The sequence below is a fragment of the Oryza sativa genome, chromosome 2 (assembly GCF_034140825.1).
Source record: "Oryza sativa Japonica Group chromosome 2, ASM3414082v1".
NCBI classification, from domain to species: domain Eukaryota; kingdom Viridiplantae; phylum Streptophyta; class Magnoliopsida; order Poales; family Poaceae; genus Oryza; species Oryza sativa.
The window spans coordinates 10,354,800-10,372,171 of NC_089036.1; the positions used below are offsets into that span (position 1 = coordinate 10,354,800).

Below are 17,372 nucleotides of genomic sequence, written 5' to 3' on the forward strand. Positions count from 1 at the left end.
GGTATACCCGTGCGTATATGGATAGTTCCTGTATACGTTAAGGAAATTTATCACGTGATAGGAACAGAATCCACGTATGGGAGGAGTCCTACTCGGACAAGATTGGGTCTTTACCGTATCATGAGGGGTCCGATATCTCCGAGTCCTACTTGGAGATCAACTGACCCGCGGTATAAAAGGGACCCCCTGGATAGGACCTAAGGCATCGAATCGCACCGCCAACACATCCACCACAGCCTACGAAGCCGGAGCCTACAGGAGCCAAGTCGCCGGGTGATCTAGTCAAACCAACTCGACTACGGTCTCGTTGGTATCATCGAGTTCTGTTATTCCCTTTGTAATCTGTGGTTTTCATCATATAATCCCATACCAACTGGACTAGGGCTATTACCTACCAAGGGGCCTGAACCAGTATAATCCTTGTCTTCTGTTTGCTTTATGTCGTACTACGTAGATCCTCGTACCAGCGTACCCCAATACCCTCTATATCCGGTCTACGGTTATCCCCTGTCGACACATAATACGTGATAAATCCTTTTAACGTGTACGGAAACAACCCGTATACGCGAACGTATACCATATTCGTATATTCCATAAGTCGTAGAATAGGAGGTATGCCTTATACGTAACCATGACAATATACAATTCACATGTTGTTAAACTGCATGAATTTCTAAAAATTAGCGGTTAAAAATAGCATGTTTAACTTAGGACAAACATAAAAAAATTAAAACAGATGTAGAATTTGAAACTATTGTCATATGTGTTAATTTCGTAGTTGTTCATAACATATTTTAAAATAAATTAATAGTTAAATCATAATGTTAGAGACGTATAAAAACCTAATATGTCTCATATTTTAGAGCTGAAGCAGCATGTTCCCCCCCCCCCCCCCCAAGCTATGGTGCATGTATGCTAATGAAGGTAAAAAATAATTGTTCATTGAAGTACTTTCGACAGTGTCACACTCATCTGGAAGACTGCATCAACAATATATCCCTAAAGCTAGCCATGGGAAGAACCTTTATTGTGTATCTCTCAATATCTGCATGCATAATCTACTTTGCTATAGAGTAGGCACATCAGGTGACGGCTGGGTATTACTCCTCCATTGATTTTATTGGGTGAACTGAAATTTGGAAAGCTCAAACTTGGTATATTTTAACCAATTTTCACTCATATTATAATCTTTCTGTTTCAAATTACTTCTCATTCTAGTTTCGTTCGAAGTCAAATATTTCTATATTTGACTACAATTTTTAGAAATTCATATGGTTTAACATCAGAAGATTTATATTCTTTATATTTTCCATGAGAAATACTTCTATAATATATAATCCATATGTTCTTGATGGCCAAATATAGAAGTGTTTAACTTAGATAAAACTGAACCCAATAAATTTAAAACGGAGGTAGTAAGTTCTTTTATATATGAAGTGTAAAAAACCATACCAATATATTTATATTTCAAAGTATGTTTTTCTACTATATATGTTAGTTTTATGGCTAGCAAAAATAGTTATGAGAAATCTACTGATGGTCCAGGTTTTGTTTTAGTAATTTTCAAATTAGATTACGTCCTATGAAATCAAATGACATATATGGCAATATTATCAAGTACAGCTGTTAAGAAAACAGGCAAAATTACAAACACAAAAAAAAATTGGCATCAAAATTGGCTAAAAAAACAACATAAACATATCGATTCAACCCAACAAAGGGCAGCATATATATTCTACCTTTGGTGTCAAACGGTCAGGTAAACTCATTGTCCCAAAATGTCCCCAGCTACCTACAAAACTCTCCTCTCCCTCCCATTTTCTTTCTTTCTTTCTTTCTTTCTTTTCAGTTTCATAATTGCACGTCTTAGTATATTCAACGCTAAAATGTGGAAACCTCCTGCCAGCATATGCAGAGTGAGTAATACATGACACATGGTCACATATATTCAGGGTAACACATGACATATTTACTCCCTCCGTACTCATAAAGGAAGTTTGACTTCTGGTTTCTATAAAAATATTTATTGAAAAGTGATATATGTATACTTTTATGAAAGTATTTTTCAAGACAAATCTATTCATATAATTTTTACATTTTCAAACTCAACAACTTGAGAGTTATTCATAATTTATATTCCCAAGGTTTGACTTAAACATTGTCCTAAACGACTTCCTTTACGAGTATGGAGGGAGTATATTGGAAGTGGAAGGGTGATTGAAGCGAAGATAAATAATAATAATAATCAGAGGTTAACTATCGCTGGGATAATTAGTACCGCAGAAATAATACTTACATTGTGTATAAAATTACCACTATTAAATGTGGCAATTAACCATTTACCACCTAAATCTACATGTCATATACACAAAAGAATTCACGTGCATTGACCCATGAGTGATAAATTGTTAAACGTTAAACCTAAAAATTACAAATGGTTAAACATCAAACCTAAAAGTTGCAAATGGTTCAACGTTAAATCAAAAGAGTGGCAGATGCCCCTGGGAACGGAGCGAGTACACTTTAAACCAATGACATCCGGTCAATCAGGTCGCCGGGCTATCGACCAGCCATAGCGCCATCCATGTCGCCTCGCCCATCGACATGTGTCATGTGGCGCGGCCACAGCAAACCGCAGCAGTTCATGTCTTCAAGATCTCGCATCCGATCCTCTTGAGTGTCTGTCAGCTAGCTGATCGATGCCATTTTGAAGCACTACTGGAGATCATCTTATTCCAAAAAAAAAAAAGTACTGGAGATGGAGCAAGCTAGATAGCCTTTTGAGCTAGTCAAATCCCTGCATATGTGCTCATCCATTCCATTTCTCCTGCCGTCCTTGCTGCCAGCAAAAGGGGGCACAGTCCTGTGTGTGGGCAACTGTTGCACGCGGTGGAGATGACCAGCCAAACATGGGGTGTTTGATGCAATGTTGCACACAGTCCTGCGTGTGGACAATTTGTTTGTTCATCCAATGTTTCTACTACTAGGTTTATGTTTGTAAGCACTTCCATCTTGCATGTCGGCTTGTTGAGAAATAATATGATGTACTCCCTCCGTTTCATATTGTAAGACTTTCTAGACATATATATGTGTCTAAATTCATTAATATCTATGGTTGGGTTTAGTTCCGCACCGAAATTGGAAGTTTGACTGAAATTGGAAGTTTAAAAAAAAAAAGTTAGAAGTTTGTATGAGTAAGAAAGTTTTGATGTGATAGAAAAGTTAGAAGTTTGAAGAAAAAATTAGAAAGGCCTATATAAATATGGAGAATGCTAGAAAGTCTTACTTCGTGAAACGGAGGAAGTAGTCATTTTGGGTGCTTAGATGGCATTGTGCTTAATAAAATTTGGGTAAAAACCCATTTTTAACCCCTTGAACTTTACCCGAAGTCTAATTTTCACTCTAAATTACAAAACCGGTATTTTTCTCCCTAAGCTTTTAAAACAGGGGAAAAATGCCTGTAAAATTACTTTTTAGTGATTTTATTCAAAATGGAGGTGGCCTTTTCCTAATTCATATTCTTATTGTTTACGTTTTATTGTTGTATATGTCACTTAAGTAGGTCCAGAACTATGAAACTTACCTAAGCAAAGTTCATCGCATTAGAAAACTACTGTCATGTACTCATATCTATTTTCGGATATTAGCTGATTCCATATTAATTTCTTTTTCTCAAAAAAAAACTTAGCAACTGGTTGCCATACCAATATTTATGTAAAATCCTTAAATAACAACAATTCCAAATAAAAAATTGAAATGCTTTGAAGTAAATATAGTTGTGGAAAATTCATGGGATATTTGACTAGTTGCTATGAAACTCAAGTTGCTGTGCTTGATTTGCATGCGCAGACAACAAATAATGCCATCGATAGACATTCTGCCTTTATTCGGTTTTATACTAAAGTTGTTTTGTTTGCATGGTCAGTCAGCCACTGAGGTAAAATCTCCTAGATGTGATCCATGCTGAAAAGTAAGCTACCTAGATAACGCACATATGACATATATGTGCAGGAAATATAGATGTGAGAAAATTAAGGAAAAGAAGGATGATGCATCAGGAGGCATATAGCAGATCGCCAAAGCCAGAAAATATGTTAAATGTTGGCTTTGCTAAACATGACTCTATTGGCTGAATCACATAATCCTAACAAAAGTTGCCGACATAGTGCACCTGTGCATGAAAAACACAGGAAATTATTTCAGGATAAGGAGGAAAGGGATACATAGGGGGCATATCATATCAGATCAACAAAGCTATTTCCATCAAAAAAAAAAAGAAAGATCAACAAAGCTATAAAATGTGTCGAATGCTGGATTGACTGCACTAGAAATATTTGTTTACTTAAACACCGTGGGAGCGGCGAAAATTTAGAACACCGCGTCAGCCGATTAGTCTTACTGTTGATTTCTTGCATGTAAACATAAAACGTCGAGAGTAGTGTAGTGTATTGAGATTAGTCTTACATGTTGATTTTGAATGTGCAGGTTGAATTCAGCATATTATCCTGTTTGAATCATATATAGCTCCTTTCGGGCTAACCTTCTGCATGAAGCGAGTGCAAAATAAAGTGTTCTATGCACATGTGCGCACCCCTCCGCACTAAGACACCTAAAAATGAACTAACCTACATCAAATAAAAAAACAAAGAGCATACGAGATGGCATACCAAAACATATATCAGGGATTAAATCCTAATACCCACGAATATTATTCATACGTAAGTAGTCTTTCAAAAGAATTTAATGAGATTAGAGATATGCAGTTGGTTTCACTCTCTTTGAGCGTGTGTTCAGGAACTACTCTAGCAGCCTTGAAATGCAACGGATTTTGCTCAAATTATATTTGGGATTTTGGTTCAAAATTTAAGGTAGAGGCAATTGTGTCATCCAACCAACCAAAGTGGAGTTTGTTTGGATGGGCCGGCCCAATCCAAGTGGAAAGAAGTAGCCCAGCCCGGCACGGAGGCAAGCCCAGAAGAGGAAAAAGGGACTCAAAAAGAAATCCAAAATCCTTTCCTTTGCACGCCGTTCCACGAGATGGCGGCGGCGGCGGCCGGCGGCGGGAGGGGCGGCGGGGCGCAGGCCGCGGTGGCGGAGCAGATAGCGCAGGCGGTGCAGTCCACGTCCAACCTCCTCCAGCTCATGGAGGAGTCCTCCCCGGCCCAGGTATCCTCCCCCCTCCATCTCGCAATCCCCTTCTCTGCTTCCTTTCCTTCTCTCCCCTCTCCAGCGGAGGAGAGGCGCGGCGCGCTTGGCGGCTGTACGGGCGCCGGTGGCGGCGAGGGACCAGCGAGCAGAGCATAGGGAAAGAAGGGGCAAGTTCCCAACCCTGATTTTCTCAACAGGGAACAAGGATAATTCTTCGCCTCTTTCTTGTTTCCTGACCTGTGAGCTTTGGCCAAGTCTTTTGTGTTCGGCAAGTTGAGAAATCGTGGATGGATATATTCCTAGTTTGGTAGTGCACATTTATGGATTGCAATTTAGCAAAAGTGAAGTTCTGGAAATCTAGCTCAGATCATTTCTCAGTTGATGCTCAATATACTATATTGTAGTGAAATTGCATTTAAATGGAACATTAAAGTTGTAATGCCATGTTATGTCACAACACTGCTCTTTACTACAATGAAACAAAGTTTGGCCTTTAACAAACCTTGTTGATGTCTAGTTGGGAGTTCTGTTCTTGCTTGAGCAGTGGTCCTCTTGTTTCTTTTTTATCCTGGCCTCTTGTAAAGATTGGATTTCTTGCTGAATTGCTTAAACTATGCATCGATTTATTAGCTACAAATGAGATAAACAATCAGATGCACCTTGCACGCTATGTCAGAATTTCAAGTGGGTCTATTTAGTGTCACATACAAAATAAATTGAATTTTTCCCAGCCAAAACGGCTTATTAGGGAATAAAAATGAATTTGTAGGTAAAACTTTTATATATATGTTCTTGGTGACTTAAAAGCCAATGCTGAAAAAGAAACTATGTTGAAAATATCTCAAAATCAATCTCAAAATTAAGTTTGAAAATTTAAAATTTGGCTTTTTCTTTGGCTGATTAGGCCATCCGATGAGAGCCGTAATCTCAGAGTGTTCAGACAACAGTGTTTTTTATTATATATTTTTTTGCTGTATAGTTCACTCCGGTACTCTGTCACACCTCATTTTACTTCCTCCTCTGCCACTGAACTACTTAAATGCTAATTCACTAAATTAAGGAGTGTTGGTATATCTTTCTGTGATTGGCATAAATATCTTATGTACTGCTGCGAGCCTGTGATATACCTTAAACATTGTACTTTCATGGTTACTCCGTTTTGTTGGTGTGTTTCCAGTTATCAGTTTCTGAATCCGATTAATCACATTAGCTAATAGAGGATCTTTTTTTCACAGGCTCACCTGGCAAAACTTCCCAAGAAACTCTTGGCAAAAGCATCTCTTGCAAAGAACACAGGGCAGGTAAGGAATACGATGAATTACTTCCTGCTGTGAATTCGCTATTAAAATTTGTGTCTTCTCTAGGTCCTGCATCAACTACCTAGTGTAATTTCTTCCTTGGATGCTTATATGGACGCTAGTTTGCAAAGGTGATCTTCTCCAATTCATTTCCTTTGCATACACATTCTGTTCATTAGACAATTCTAAGAATTTATTTTACTGATTATTTGTTATGTAGCCCATAGATTTAAACTGACAGCGTGGTTGAAGTTTTCTCCCTGTATATCATCTTTGCTAACCTCCCATTTCAAACTCTGCAGTGCTTCTCAAATTAAGACTGTTACACAGCTCTTGTCAAACATGGAGAATAACCAGCTGAGATCTATCCTGCCTGCCTCTCGGTTAGAGAAAGCACAGAAGAAAACTGAGACTGGAGAACTCAGGATTGAATGATAAGTTTACCAATAGGATATAATAACCAATCTGTGTTCTCCTAGTAAAGGTATATTTCTTTCGACTACCTCTTTTTTTGTTTGCAGATACTCCATCCGTTTCAGGTTATAAGACGTTTTGACTTTGGTCAAAGTCAAACTATTTCATGTTTGACTAAGTTTATACACAAATATAGTAATATTTATAATACTAAATTAGTTTCATCAAATCAATAATTGAATATATTTCATAATAAATTTGTCTTGGATTGAAAATGTTATTACTTTTTTTCTACAAACTTGGTCAAACTTAAATCAGTTTGATTTTGACCAAAGTCAAAATGTCTTATAACCTGAAACGAAGGAAGTAGTAAACTACAGTGTAGCTTAATTTTGTTAGTAAATGCTTCCTCAAAAAGGTAATTTGATTGAAGAGGAACACACTGGGAATTTTCATCTATAGCATCATGTATTGCTAACTACAATCATCTACAGACTGCAGCAATGATGATTATGTGTCTGTTTGCAAAGATTATTTATTGTCTACCATGGCAAGCAAAACAGGAATTATTTTGAAATAGTATGTGTCAGTCTAATAGTTAAGAAAGACCAACGTTTTTCATGGCTCTTGTGGAACTCATAAGTCATAACTAGGGATGCAATCCTGCTACCTGCATAAAAGCCCACTTAATAGTTTTTTATTTCCTACTTGCTAGTACAAAATTTGGATGAAAAAAAATAACTAGAATTGTAATAAGGAGGTCAAAAAGGCAATGTCCTAGTTTTCAATCCCAAGGAATTTGAGTAATTTTGGACAAAAATGTGCTTTTATTTTTTCGTTTTTTACAATGACTGCCATTTCCATAGGTACCTTTGCCATCTTCTACTGACGAACAGGAAAGACTGAAGCCTTACAAATGGTTCAGGTGTTGGCTCTGCTCATGGCAAGTGGACTTGCTCCGTTGCTCATAACCGGTGTTTGAAGACCTTGCTTGATTTGGATGGCTGCGTTTCTATTATGTTGGCTAATATATTTCTGGATGGCTTGAGCACATCAAATATGTTGTTCCATCTGGCTCTGTAATCCCCCTACCCTAGTGCTGGCTGCAAATTCAGTCCATTTTTGTTGTTTTCAGCACAAATATATATAGAAAGGAACCGAAAACAAGATTCAACACTCGTGTAACCTTTGGTTGTGTCCACTTATGAATTTGTGGATATAGAGACTGAATTTCTGTCCATTATCTTTCTTTTTTTAAAAAAATGATTCAACAAAGCTCTGGTTTTGACAAGGACAAAACTGTGCAAAGTAATGATCGAGGAGGTGAACTCATTAGTCACCTGAGATTTTCACCGAGCAAAGGCTTGGAGATGTTTTCAAGCGTAATCGGGGGAGTTCGTTTGTATCCGGAATCCTGGAAACGCCTTTTCGCACATATCAATCAATTCTTCTCAAGCCGGGTTGTTGATTGGACCACGTGGCGTGACAACGCGTGAGAAAAATAATTGGGAATTAGTGAGGATAAAAATTTGCTAGGCTATGTAAAAGAAAATAAATAAAGAAAAGTATCTAGATATATGAATTGTGATGTGGGCTAGAAAGATAAAAGGAAACAGAAAGGATCTAGATAGACCCTGATGTGTGTGAAGTTAATTAAAAATCGAGATCAACGGAGTTTCAGCTTTTAGTATCCATAGTTTATAAAATATAGTTACTTCAAAATTAATCTTCCCAAATCATAAATCCAAAGTAAGTGACGTTTGTACACTTCCCAAATCAATCATAAATCCAATTTGCACATAAAATCAAATCTATAATTGATTATTGATTTTTCTGTAAGAATAAGTAACGGACATGCTCAAACATATTTTCTTAATACAATCTTCATTCGTTTGACATTGATTGAAACAAAGTAAAGGATTTTTCAGAAATTGGATTAAGGCTGACAAAATATCTTCAAGATTTTTTTTCAAAAAGGATCATAGCAAGGATTATACTAGCAAGGAATGCCAGCAGGCGTGCCGATTTTCTAGTATAATTCAAAAGCAGAGAGGGACATTTTTGCGGTCGAATGATAAAATGTTTTATACATGTATGAGAGTTTATCATGGAGCAGTCCAAAACATGAAATTCTCACAGTGGGGCCTTATTGGGCCCAAGATTTCTGGGCCCATCGTTCTTGGGCTTGGGCTCTCGATTTCCGACACACGCGCTTCCGCTCCAGCGTCGTTAGGGTTTTTCTCCCAGCCGCCGCCTCCTCTATAAATCCCACGGCCACCACAACGGCAACCCTCTCACCCGCAGCCGCCGCTTTTGTTTGCATCAGCGTCCTCTCCCTCGAATTCTAGATTTGATTGTTCTTCAATGTGTTGTTTGTTTCACCTCTCGTGTTCTTGATCGTTCTTCATCAGCCTGTTACTGTTTTTTCCTTGATTTTTGGATCGGTCAATCTGTTGATGCTGCTTGCGAGATTGGTTTGGTTTGGTTTGGTGGTAATTATGGTGGTGAGGTTGGGGGGCGGGCTGTGAGGAAAGAAAACCTTGTGCCGGAGGCGGATGCGCCGGTGTCGGTAACACAAAATCCTCTAAGAAGTTCTGAGCTCCTCCTCCTTTCTCTATCGTACGTTCTTGCGCAAGATCTCGATCCAGATTGATTTGGTTTTTATGTTTTCTTGGCCTTTTTTTTGTTTGCTTTTCTCTGCGACGTGGCTTAATATTGGATTGGATTGGGTGTTGCGAGGTGATGATGAATGTATGAATGTCTGTCAATCCCCTGATGTCACAAAGTGATGACTCCTCATACATCCCGACAGGCTCTGATCGCAAAACCCTAATCCACCAGCCATTCTTTACTTGCCTTTGTCTGAAATTTGTTCGATTCTCATTTTAGGCACTTTTTCGTGTTTGTCTTAATTTGTTCGATTTTGGAATTTTCTAAAAGTAAGTTGATTTTTCTCGAGCAGATTTTAAACACCATATCAAACAAATTATATAATTTAACAAGATACCCGAGACCAGAGAATACAGGATTTAATCTCACATTAAGAAGCTCAAGTAAATGAAAAACACAAATCAATATATAATCGTTACGTATTTGAAGCGGATTGGCATGAAAGGAACTAATCAGAGGTCTGGTTGGTCTGACGATATCAGATTCAGGTGCTCACAGAAGCCAGTGACCCAGTGTTGAATGAACCAAACCAAGAACTCAAGAAGGCAAGAATAGCCGTATCGAGGCATTCCTTTTGTACTTCTGCAAAATTCTGAATGATTCGACCACAGTTTCCTAGTTCATCCGTTTCACAATGTAAATTCATTCAAGCACTTTTTATATTCATATTGATGTTAATGAATGTAGATAAATATATATATATATATATATATGTCTAGATTAGAGTATTTGGTTTTGGAGTAAAATAGATCACAATTCTGTAAAATTCCGTGAAATAAGCTCGAATAATGGCCCAAAAAATGACGAGCGGTTTGGGAAGCAAGCGATGAAATTCAAAAAACGGTTTGGGGAGCACCCGAGTTTTAGAGCGGTGAAATTCAACCGAAATTGGTACTTCATCTGTACTATAATTTGACCACTCGTCTTATTAAAAAAAAATGTGCAAATATAAAAAACGAAAAGTTATTAAAAAAATTTGTGCAAATATAAAAAACGAAAAGTTATTAAAAAAATTTGTGCAAATATAAAAAACGAAAAGTTATACTTAAAGTACAAGTCACAAATAAAATAAATAATAATTCTAATTTTTTTTAATAAGATGAATAATTAAAAAAAATTAAAATCTATTATATTATGAGATGGAGGAAGTAATCAATAAATCCGTAGTATTGTTTATTTTTTTGGGTGCCGAGCAATTAAACTGTGTGAACTGTGGTATGACGAGATCATTGTTACAAACCTCGGTTATCACGCTTTTTGTTTCAATTTCAAATGAAATTGGCAAAAGAATATACTGGAATGCTTTAAAACAGGAAATAGCTAAGGCAGAATTTATGTACTAATATAGAAAACTCTTGATAAAATGGTTTGAACTTTGTATAATATACGAAAGGATATCTCCCTTTCTACTCTGCACATAAAACCGATGTAAATAACAAGAGGGACTTTGTTTTGAATTTGAACGGAAAAAAAGGAATTCTATCCATTTTTATTTCCCATTTTTCTATTTAGTTGTTTCTTAATAAAATAAAAATAAAGGCATATAAAAATAAAAAAATTGCTTTTGGAAAGTGTCGAGGAGTGATCCTCTCTAGCGGGTGGTCGTGAGACCCCCCCTGTGAGTTCGGCCAGGGGATATGGTGCGATGATCAAGAGCGTACTTCCGTTTGCCATCTAACTACTAGATCGCTCACGAGTCTGTGTAGAAGACAAGGGATTATATATGTTCGGGCCGCTGGGAAGCGTAACACCCTACTCATGTATGTGGGATTATGATGAGTTCTTACGAGAGGTCTTGAGCTCCTGGGGAAACCTAGCTGTTCTTCCTCTAGAGCTCAAGCTATTGAGAGTCGTCCCTTTTCTCGGTGGGCGAGGTCCTCCTTTTATAGTTCAAGGGGATACCACATGCCCCGTTTTATACCTACCCCTCCATGGGACGGGGACCCACCTAGCTTGGATCAGACCGCCATTCGTGCCTTCAACCAGAAGCAAGGTGGTTGTGCGTCTCTAGGTGGGGCCCAGCGCCGTCCTCCACCTGACACAGGGGACGCCCCTGTCATTCCCTCTTAAATGTATGGAGACTTTGGCAGGCTCATCATGTGCGGGGGACGCTTCTGGCAGTATGCCGATGGGACGGGGCATACCCGTCCTCATTCCGCCTGACACAGGGCGGGACGTGGGGTACTGCCACCCGTCCAATCGCTTGTGACCGGTCACAGACTGGTCAAGCCCAATTGACGTGGGTCAATCGGGCGGCGCCGCACGCCCGCCCACGCCGCATTAAATGCGGCGTCGGACGGTTGGGGCGCCGCGCATTGAAAGCGCTGAGGGGCACTCCTGCGCCACCCACTCTCCCCGCCATGTGGTGGCCCGGCGGGGGCCTCGGGACAGTGCGCACTAAGGGCCGAGGGGCGTGACATGGCACCCCGAGGCCCCCTGGCCACCTCAGCGTTACCTGATCGCCCCCCGAGGGGGCGGGGGAAGGCCAGGCCGCGCGGCCACGTGGCCAGATGGGAAGGTGACTCCCCTCTACTGTGCGTACCCCCGGTCCCATATCACCGACAGAAAGCGACAATATCCCATGGTTAATTGGCTTTTATCAAGTTGGTATTTATTCATAGAACATCGATAAAACATGCTATGTTGAATTAAATTTAACCCTAAGAAAAGAAATAAAATTTAAACTAAAATTTCAGTGTTTACCAAAATTTCATTTAGTATTTTTGTATTGAGATATAACCACTAGGTTAATCGTGGTTATTAAAAAACCAATTGACAATTTTTGGTGGACAAAAAGGTTTATAAACCTTTGGAAGAATAGAAAACTATGCTTACAATCACGTCCATCATCAAGTATTTAGATGTTTATCAAGTGAGAGATTTGATAATATATCACTCATCAAAACTATTTGATATCTTATTACACTTTTATTCACATAAATAGTACCACATGTGGTATGAGTATTAATAAGGGAAAATTCCAAAAACCATTCCAGAAGTTACTTGAAGTTTGACATTTCATCCTATAAGTTATTTTGTTGCAAATATTCACACTCCTATTTGGTTTTGTTACAAAAACCACTCCAGTGTGCACATGCTTAACTGAATCAGTATGTTTTTCTTTTCATAAAGCGTGAGACATCAATATGGTAATACCAAAGTTAAATACTTCTATGGAAATTCCACAAATAGAATTGCTGATGAGAGCTTAAACATTATTGCACTAAGTTTCATTCATTGTGTGCAGAAAAAGAATTAAATGAAACACGGAGAATAAATCTAATACAAGTACTTGAATAAGATTAATTCAGCCAGCTTAGCCTGTGGAGCTCTACTTCAGCGATAACATATTGATTCGGTTAAGTACATGCCCATTAGGGTTGTATAATTTTCCCATCAATTAAAGTAAACTGACAACGAAAAAGTGTCATTCTCCTCACACGCCGGTCTCCATGAGCGAGTTTTCTGGGCCCGAACGTGGCCCGGCCCAGCCCGGCCCACCCCTAACCCGCACATGTAACCGAGCTCGTATTCGCGTCGTCGCCCTTTCTCCTCTCTTCTCCTCTCCTCCCCCGTCTCCGCCGCTCGCGATCCCCACCGCCGCCGGCGACGCGCGCGCGGCGGTCGCCGGGCGTTGTGTCCGCGCCGCCCCGACGAGCCGGCTCGTCGACGGAGACGGTGCGGCTGTTCCTCCGTACTCGTCGCCCGCCACCTCATCCCGCGGCGCCGTCTCCCTCGATCCCCTCGCCAAAGCGCGCAAGGAAGGAAGGCTCTCCCCCGCCACCGACGCCGTCCGTCCAGATCTAAGGTATGGATCGAACTGTTGTTCCCTCCTCCTCCTCCTCTGATGTAGGTGTGGTTTTCCGTGGGTTAGGTATTCAGTGTGGAGTGGATGTTTGGAGCGGGGTTTTGGGAATTTGGATTGTGGATGGAGAGGATTCGTTGTCATGTCTTAATTAATTGTTTGTAGCCAGTAACCTAATAATGTTCTACTCGGTGATAATGCATGCTAAGAATCGAGTAGCTTGATCAGTTCTGAAAGATCACTGCAACTACAACTTGCTTGCATGTTAGGATCAGTAAACGTGTTTCTTTCTTTCAAAGTCTTTGCGCTGGTACTAGAGGACTGAGGGGAGCTTCTGAGAGCTCATGTGACAATATTTTTGGTGTCTTTTTTTTTTCTTCAAGGAGACATGAATTGCTGTTTACTTAAGCATTGTTGTCTGAGAGTACTTGATGTGAGTGCTATCAAGAGGATCAATGTGTTGTAGAGAACACCATACACAGATATGCCATTGGCACTTACAACTTTAACTTTTGAAATCTTTCATCTTAAAAATGAAAATATGCCCTGCTTGGATGTATCTTAGCACGTCAGTAGGGTCAGTTAGATATTTCCTTCTTAGAACCTATGTTTTGATGATACAAAGCTATAGGCTAGTGATTTCATTTATTCCGAAGTGTATTCCTCAAGAATAGTGAGTTACGAGCCAAACAGATGTAATGCTTGAATCAAAATCATGTAGTCTCTCTGCACACAGTACAATTTTCTTTATGCACTTCAGACTATTATTAAGGTAGCATGCTTTTTAGAAGAAAAAAAAAAGCATACTTTAGTGTCATGTGCTCGCTGTCTGCAACAAGTAGAATATACACAAATTTTGCCTAATTTGTTTGTAGAATGTCAGGATGTAAGGCTGTAATAAGCAGAAACATTATAATTATATAAACTTTGTCTGGATCAGTATAAACTGTATGATTTATTCACTTTCGCGGTTCTTAAAGCATGTAATATGGTCTTTTTTTTCAGTCCTTTGTGGCTTTTTTGAAATCTAGCTATTATAATTACTTAAAAATTCAGGAATTTGATGTATGCTTCTGTTTCTTTAGTGCCTGTGCAATTTACCGGATATAAATGCAGCGACCTTGTATTTTGACTCTGAAATTATTTACAATTTAAAATTTAATTGGCCCTGCTGTTCCATTTACCCAACCTGGAAAAGCATGCCTTATCTTGGCATTTGGCTATTGACTTGCCCATTAATAGAAAAAGATAGTAATTATTTGACATTTGTTTCATTTCTCCATTCATAGAATCAAAATTATTATGTACTGGGATTACCCTGTCATTCTTTTATGACATACAGTATGAATTTGTATACTACCTCCGTCCCAAAATACTTGTCGCTTTGAGATTTTGTTTGCAACGTTTGATCATTCGTCTTATTCAAAAAAATATAAAATTATTATTTATTTTGTTTGTGACTTGCTTTATTATCAAAGTATTTTAAGTATGACTTATCATTTTTTCATATTTGCACTAATTTTTCAAATAAGACGAATGGTCAAGCGTTGCAAGCAAAAAGTCAAAGCGACCACTAATTTGGGACAGGGTAGTATGTATTAATTTTGTTTATACTTTTCATATGCCAGACTGCAATAGTTTCAGATAATGTTCACTGTTATTTTTCCAGATGCTGCCTTATTTTTATCCATTTTATTACTTTTTTGGTTAAATGGTATGCATATATGTCACATATGTTTTGGTTTGATGGGTCCAAATCTGCAGTGGTGGCAATACTCTAAGCCGCTACTTTCATCTTAATACTCTTTTTATTTCAGGAAAAATAACTTTCAGATTATTTCTTGTTCCTACCTTTTTTTTAGGTTACTTATATTTTAGGGTGATTCCTGAAAGCATTTAATAAAGTAAATTACTATGTACTTTAGTCCTAGTAATGATACTGTGAATTCAATCCATTGGGGAAAAATATCCTATGGGAGCCTTGGATTGATGGATTGCTCCAAAGGAATTCCGACTTCCCTGCAATGTAATGGTAAAACTGGGAAAGGATTGGAGTTATGTAGTTATTAAAATGCTTTAGCAGTGCTCTGGATCATGAATCTCTTGTGACTGGTAGAAAAACACCTTTACTGCAGTGCTTCTAGAAATGTGAAGTATGCATGATTCACTAAAATTCACTATTTTTATGTTTTGCATCCTGAAACTCTTGAAATTTTAGTCATTGTAATTACTTAAAAAACTGGCCTATATATTTTTTTATATTTGTTTTTGGTTGTCTAATTTCCAAAGGAAACTTGTTCATGAGCCTGAGTTTGGTTTACATTGCAGGTTGGGCATGATCACTCAACCTTAGAGATTTTTGTCATTCCATTTGTGTAACCTGCCACAACACAACTGACCTTGGCACTATTTTGTTGTTTTCCCATGAGTGCTTAATGGATTGGATAGTTAGAGTTACCGAATATTGCATGTAAACGTAGCACTTGCTGACTTATGAGTGGCTTCAAGTCTCATTGAGGCTTAGTGCATTACATTGCTTCACATTTGGTAGGGTGTATGTAAGTTTATTTCGCTATATTGATCTTAGCTACTGATTTACACAGGTTACATATTATCTCGATTATTTTCTTGACTTGATAGCTATTTTGGCAGTACTATCTGATGAATGAAACCTCCTATACCAAATAAGGGTTTTCATGTTCTATGGCCTCCACCATTTTTAATTATCTTCTGCATTCTCATACTTCATTAAAATTGCATTTACATATCCATAACCATTTATTCTTTGTTTCCAGGTTTTGACACAATGGGGTTATTCAAGGGCAGCTTCACATTCATGGTGGGAATGGGATGTGGTGTCTATGTAGCTCAGAACTACAATGTTCCAAACATCAAGAAGCTTTTCAACACATATGTTTTCATGGCAAAGCACATCGAGGAAACGTATCGGAAGCCAAAGAAAGATGATGACTGATGATTTCCACAGATTTTCATTTTGGTGCCCCTGGAAATCAACGTGTAACTAACATGATACAGAAATATGATGTTCATGAATGGGGAAGTCGGTAAAGTCGGTTCTGATCGTCGGCAATTGAACTATGGTGGCTTAAATGCTTTACCGGTGAACCACTGTTTACTACTTTACTATACTGCTTTTAGGGGGGTTGTTAGAGAGACAGAAGTTGCTGTCCAGATGACAATGACTCCCTTTTATCTTTTGTCGGTGCTACGAAAATGCACTTGACCTTTTTTTGGCTGTTGAAATGTGTAGGACTGGAAATCCACCACTATTATCATGTCCATCTGTATATGTCATGCTTAGATTTTCAAGAGGCCACTGTTTACTATACTGTTTTTAGGGGGTTGTCAGAGAAGCAGAAGTTACTGTCTACTCGATGACAATGACTTCCTTTTGTGGTTTGTCGGTGCTAGGAAAATTTACTAGACCTTTTTTTTGGCTGTTGAGATGTGTAGGCCTGGAAAATTTACTACTGTTATCATGTCCATGTGTATATGTCATGCTGAGACTAACTTTTCAAGAGGTCACTGTTGTTTGTGCATGCAATTATGGGGGTGATTAATCGGAATGACATGCTGAAACTGTTTTTCGTGTGATTGTCAAGCTTAGGTGGATATGCGTGATCAACGTTGCCTAACTAGTGATTTCAGTATTTCACATGTGCCTAATGATATTAACACCTTGTAAGCATATTTAACTGAAAATAGACCTTTATCATCATAGTGCCACGCCCAAAAACCATCAAGATCATCTCGCAGTGGTATGGCTAGTATGATTGATGCATCATCTTGATTAAAAAGTTTGCTAGACCAGCTGTGAGTCCCATTGCAAAGTTATACGATCAATCAACTCATTAACAGTATTCAACAGAATACTGACTTACCGAGAGCTAACTCTCCTTCTTGTGCCCCTAGGGATACAAGGATCAGTCCAGACGTTTATATTTCATATTTGTGCCTTTACCTACTCGATATATATGATGCCTTCTTTAGTAGCTCCAAATAACCATTCAATCTGT

General features: G+C 38.5%; 2 protein-coding genes and 2 non-coding genes across 4 annotated transcripts; all 4 read left to right on the top strand.

Moving 5' to 3' along the window:
* The first annotated feature begins 4,973 nt into the window (after positions 1–4,973).
* Positions 4,974–8,100, top strand: LOC4329014 (tobamovirus multiplication protein 2B). The gene is made up of 5 exons (XM_015768202.3): positions 4,974–5,166; positions 6,384–6,449; positions 6,513–6,577; positions 6,749–6,930; positions 7,727–8,100. Exons 1-4 carry the CDS (start codon positions 5,038–5,040, stop codon positions 6,879–6,881), a joined length of 393 nt encoding a protein of 130 aa, XP_015623688.1. The 5' UTR covers positions 4,974–5,037; the 3' UTR covers positions 6,882–6,930; positions 7,727–8,100.
* A 1,279-nt stretch (positions 8,101–9,379) lies between these two features.
* On the top strand, positions 9,380–9,462 carry LOC112938038 (small nucleolar RNA U61). Its single transcript, XR_003241087.1, has one exon. It is a non-coding gene; the product is annotated as a small nucleolar RNA U61 (small nucleolar RNA).
* A 132-nt stretch (positions 9,463–9,594) lies between these two features.
* On the top strand, positions 9,595–9,683 carry LOC112938040 (small nucleolar RNA snoR14). Its single transcript, XR_003241089.1, has one exon. It is a non-coding gene; the product is annotated as a small nucleolar RNA snoR14 (small nucleolar RNA).
* Positions 9,684–13,097: 3,414 nt separating this feature from the next.
* On the top strand, positions 13,098–16,900 carry LOC4329015 (uncharacterized). Its single transcript, XM_015768063.3, has 2 exons — positions 13,098–13,338; positions 16,131–16,900. Exon 2 carries the CDS (start codon positions 16,142–16,144, stop codon positions 16,307–16,309), a length of 168 nt encoding a protein of 55 aa, XP_015623549.1. The 5' UTR covers positions 13,098–13,338; positions 16,131–16,141; the 3' UTR covers positions 16,310–16,900.
* Positions 16,901–17,372: the final 472 nt, after the last annotated feature.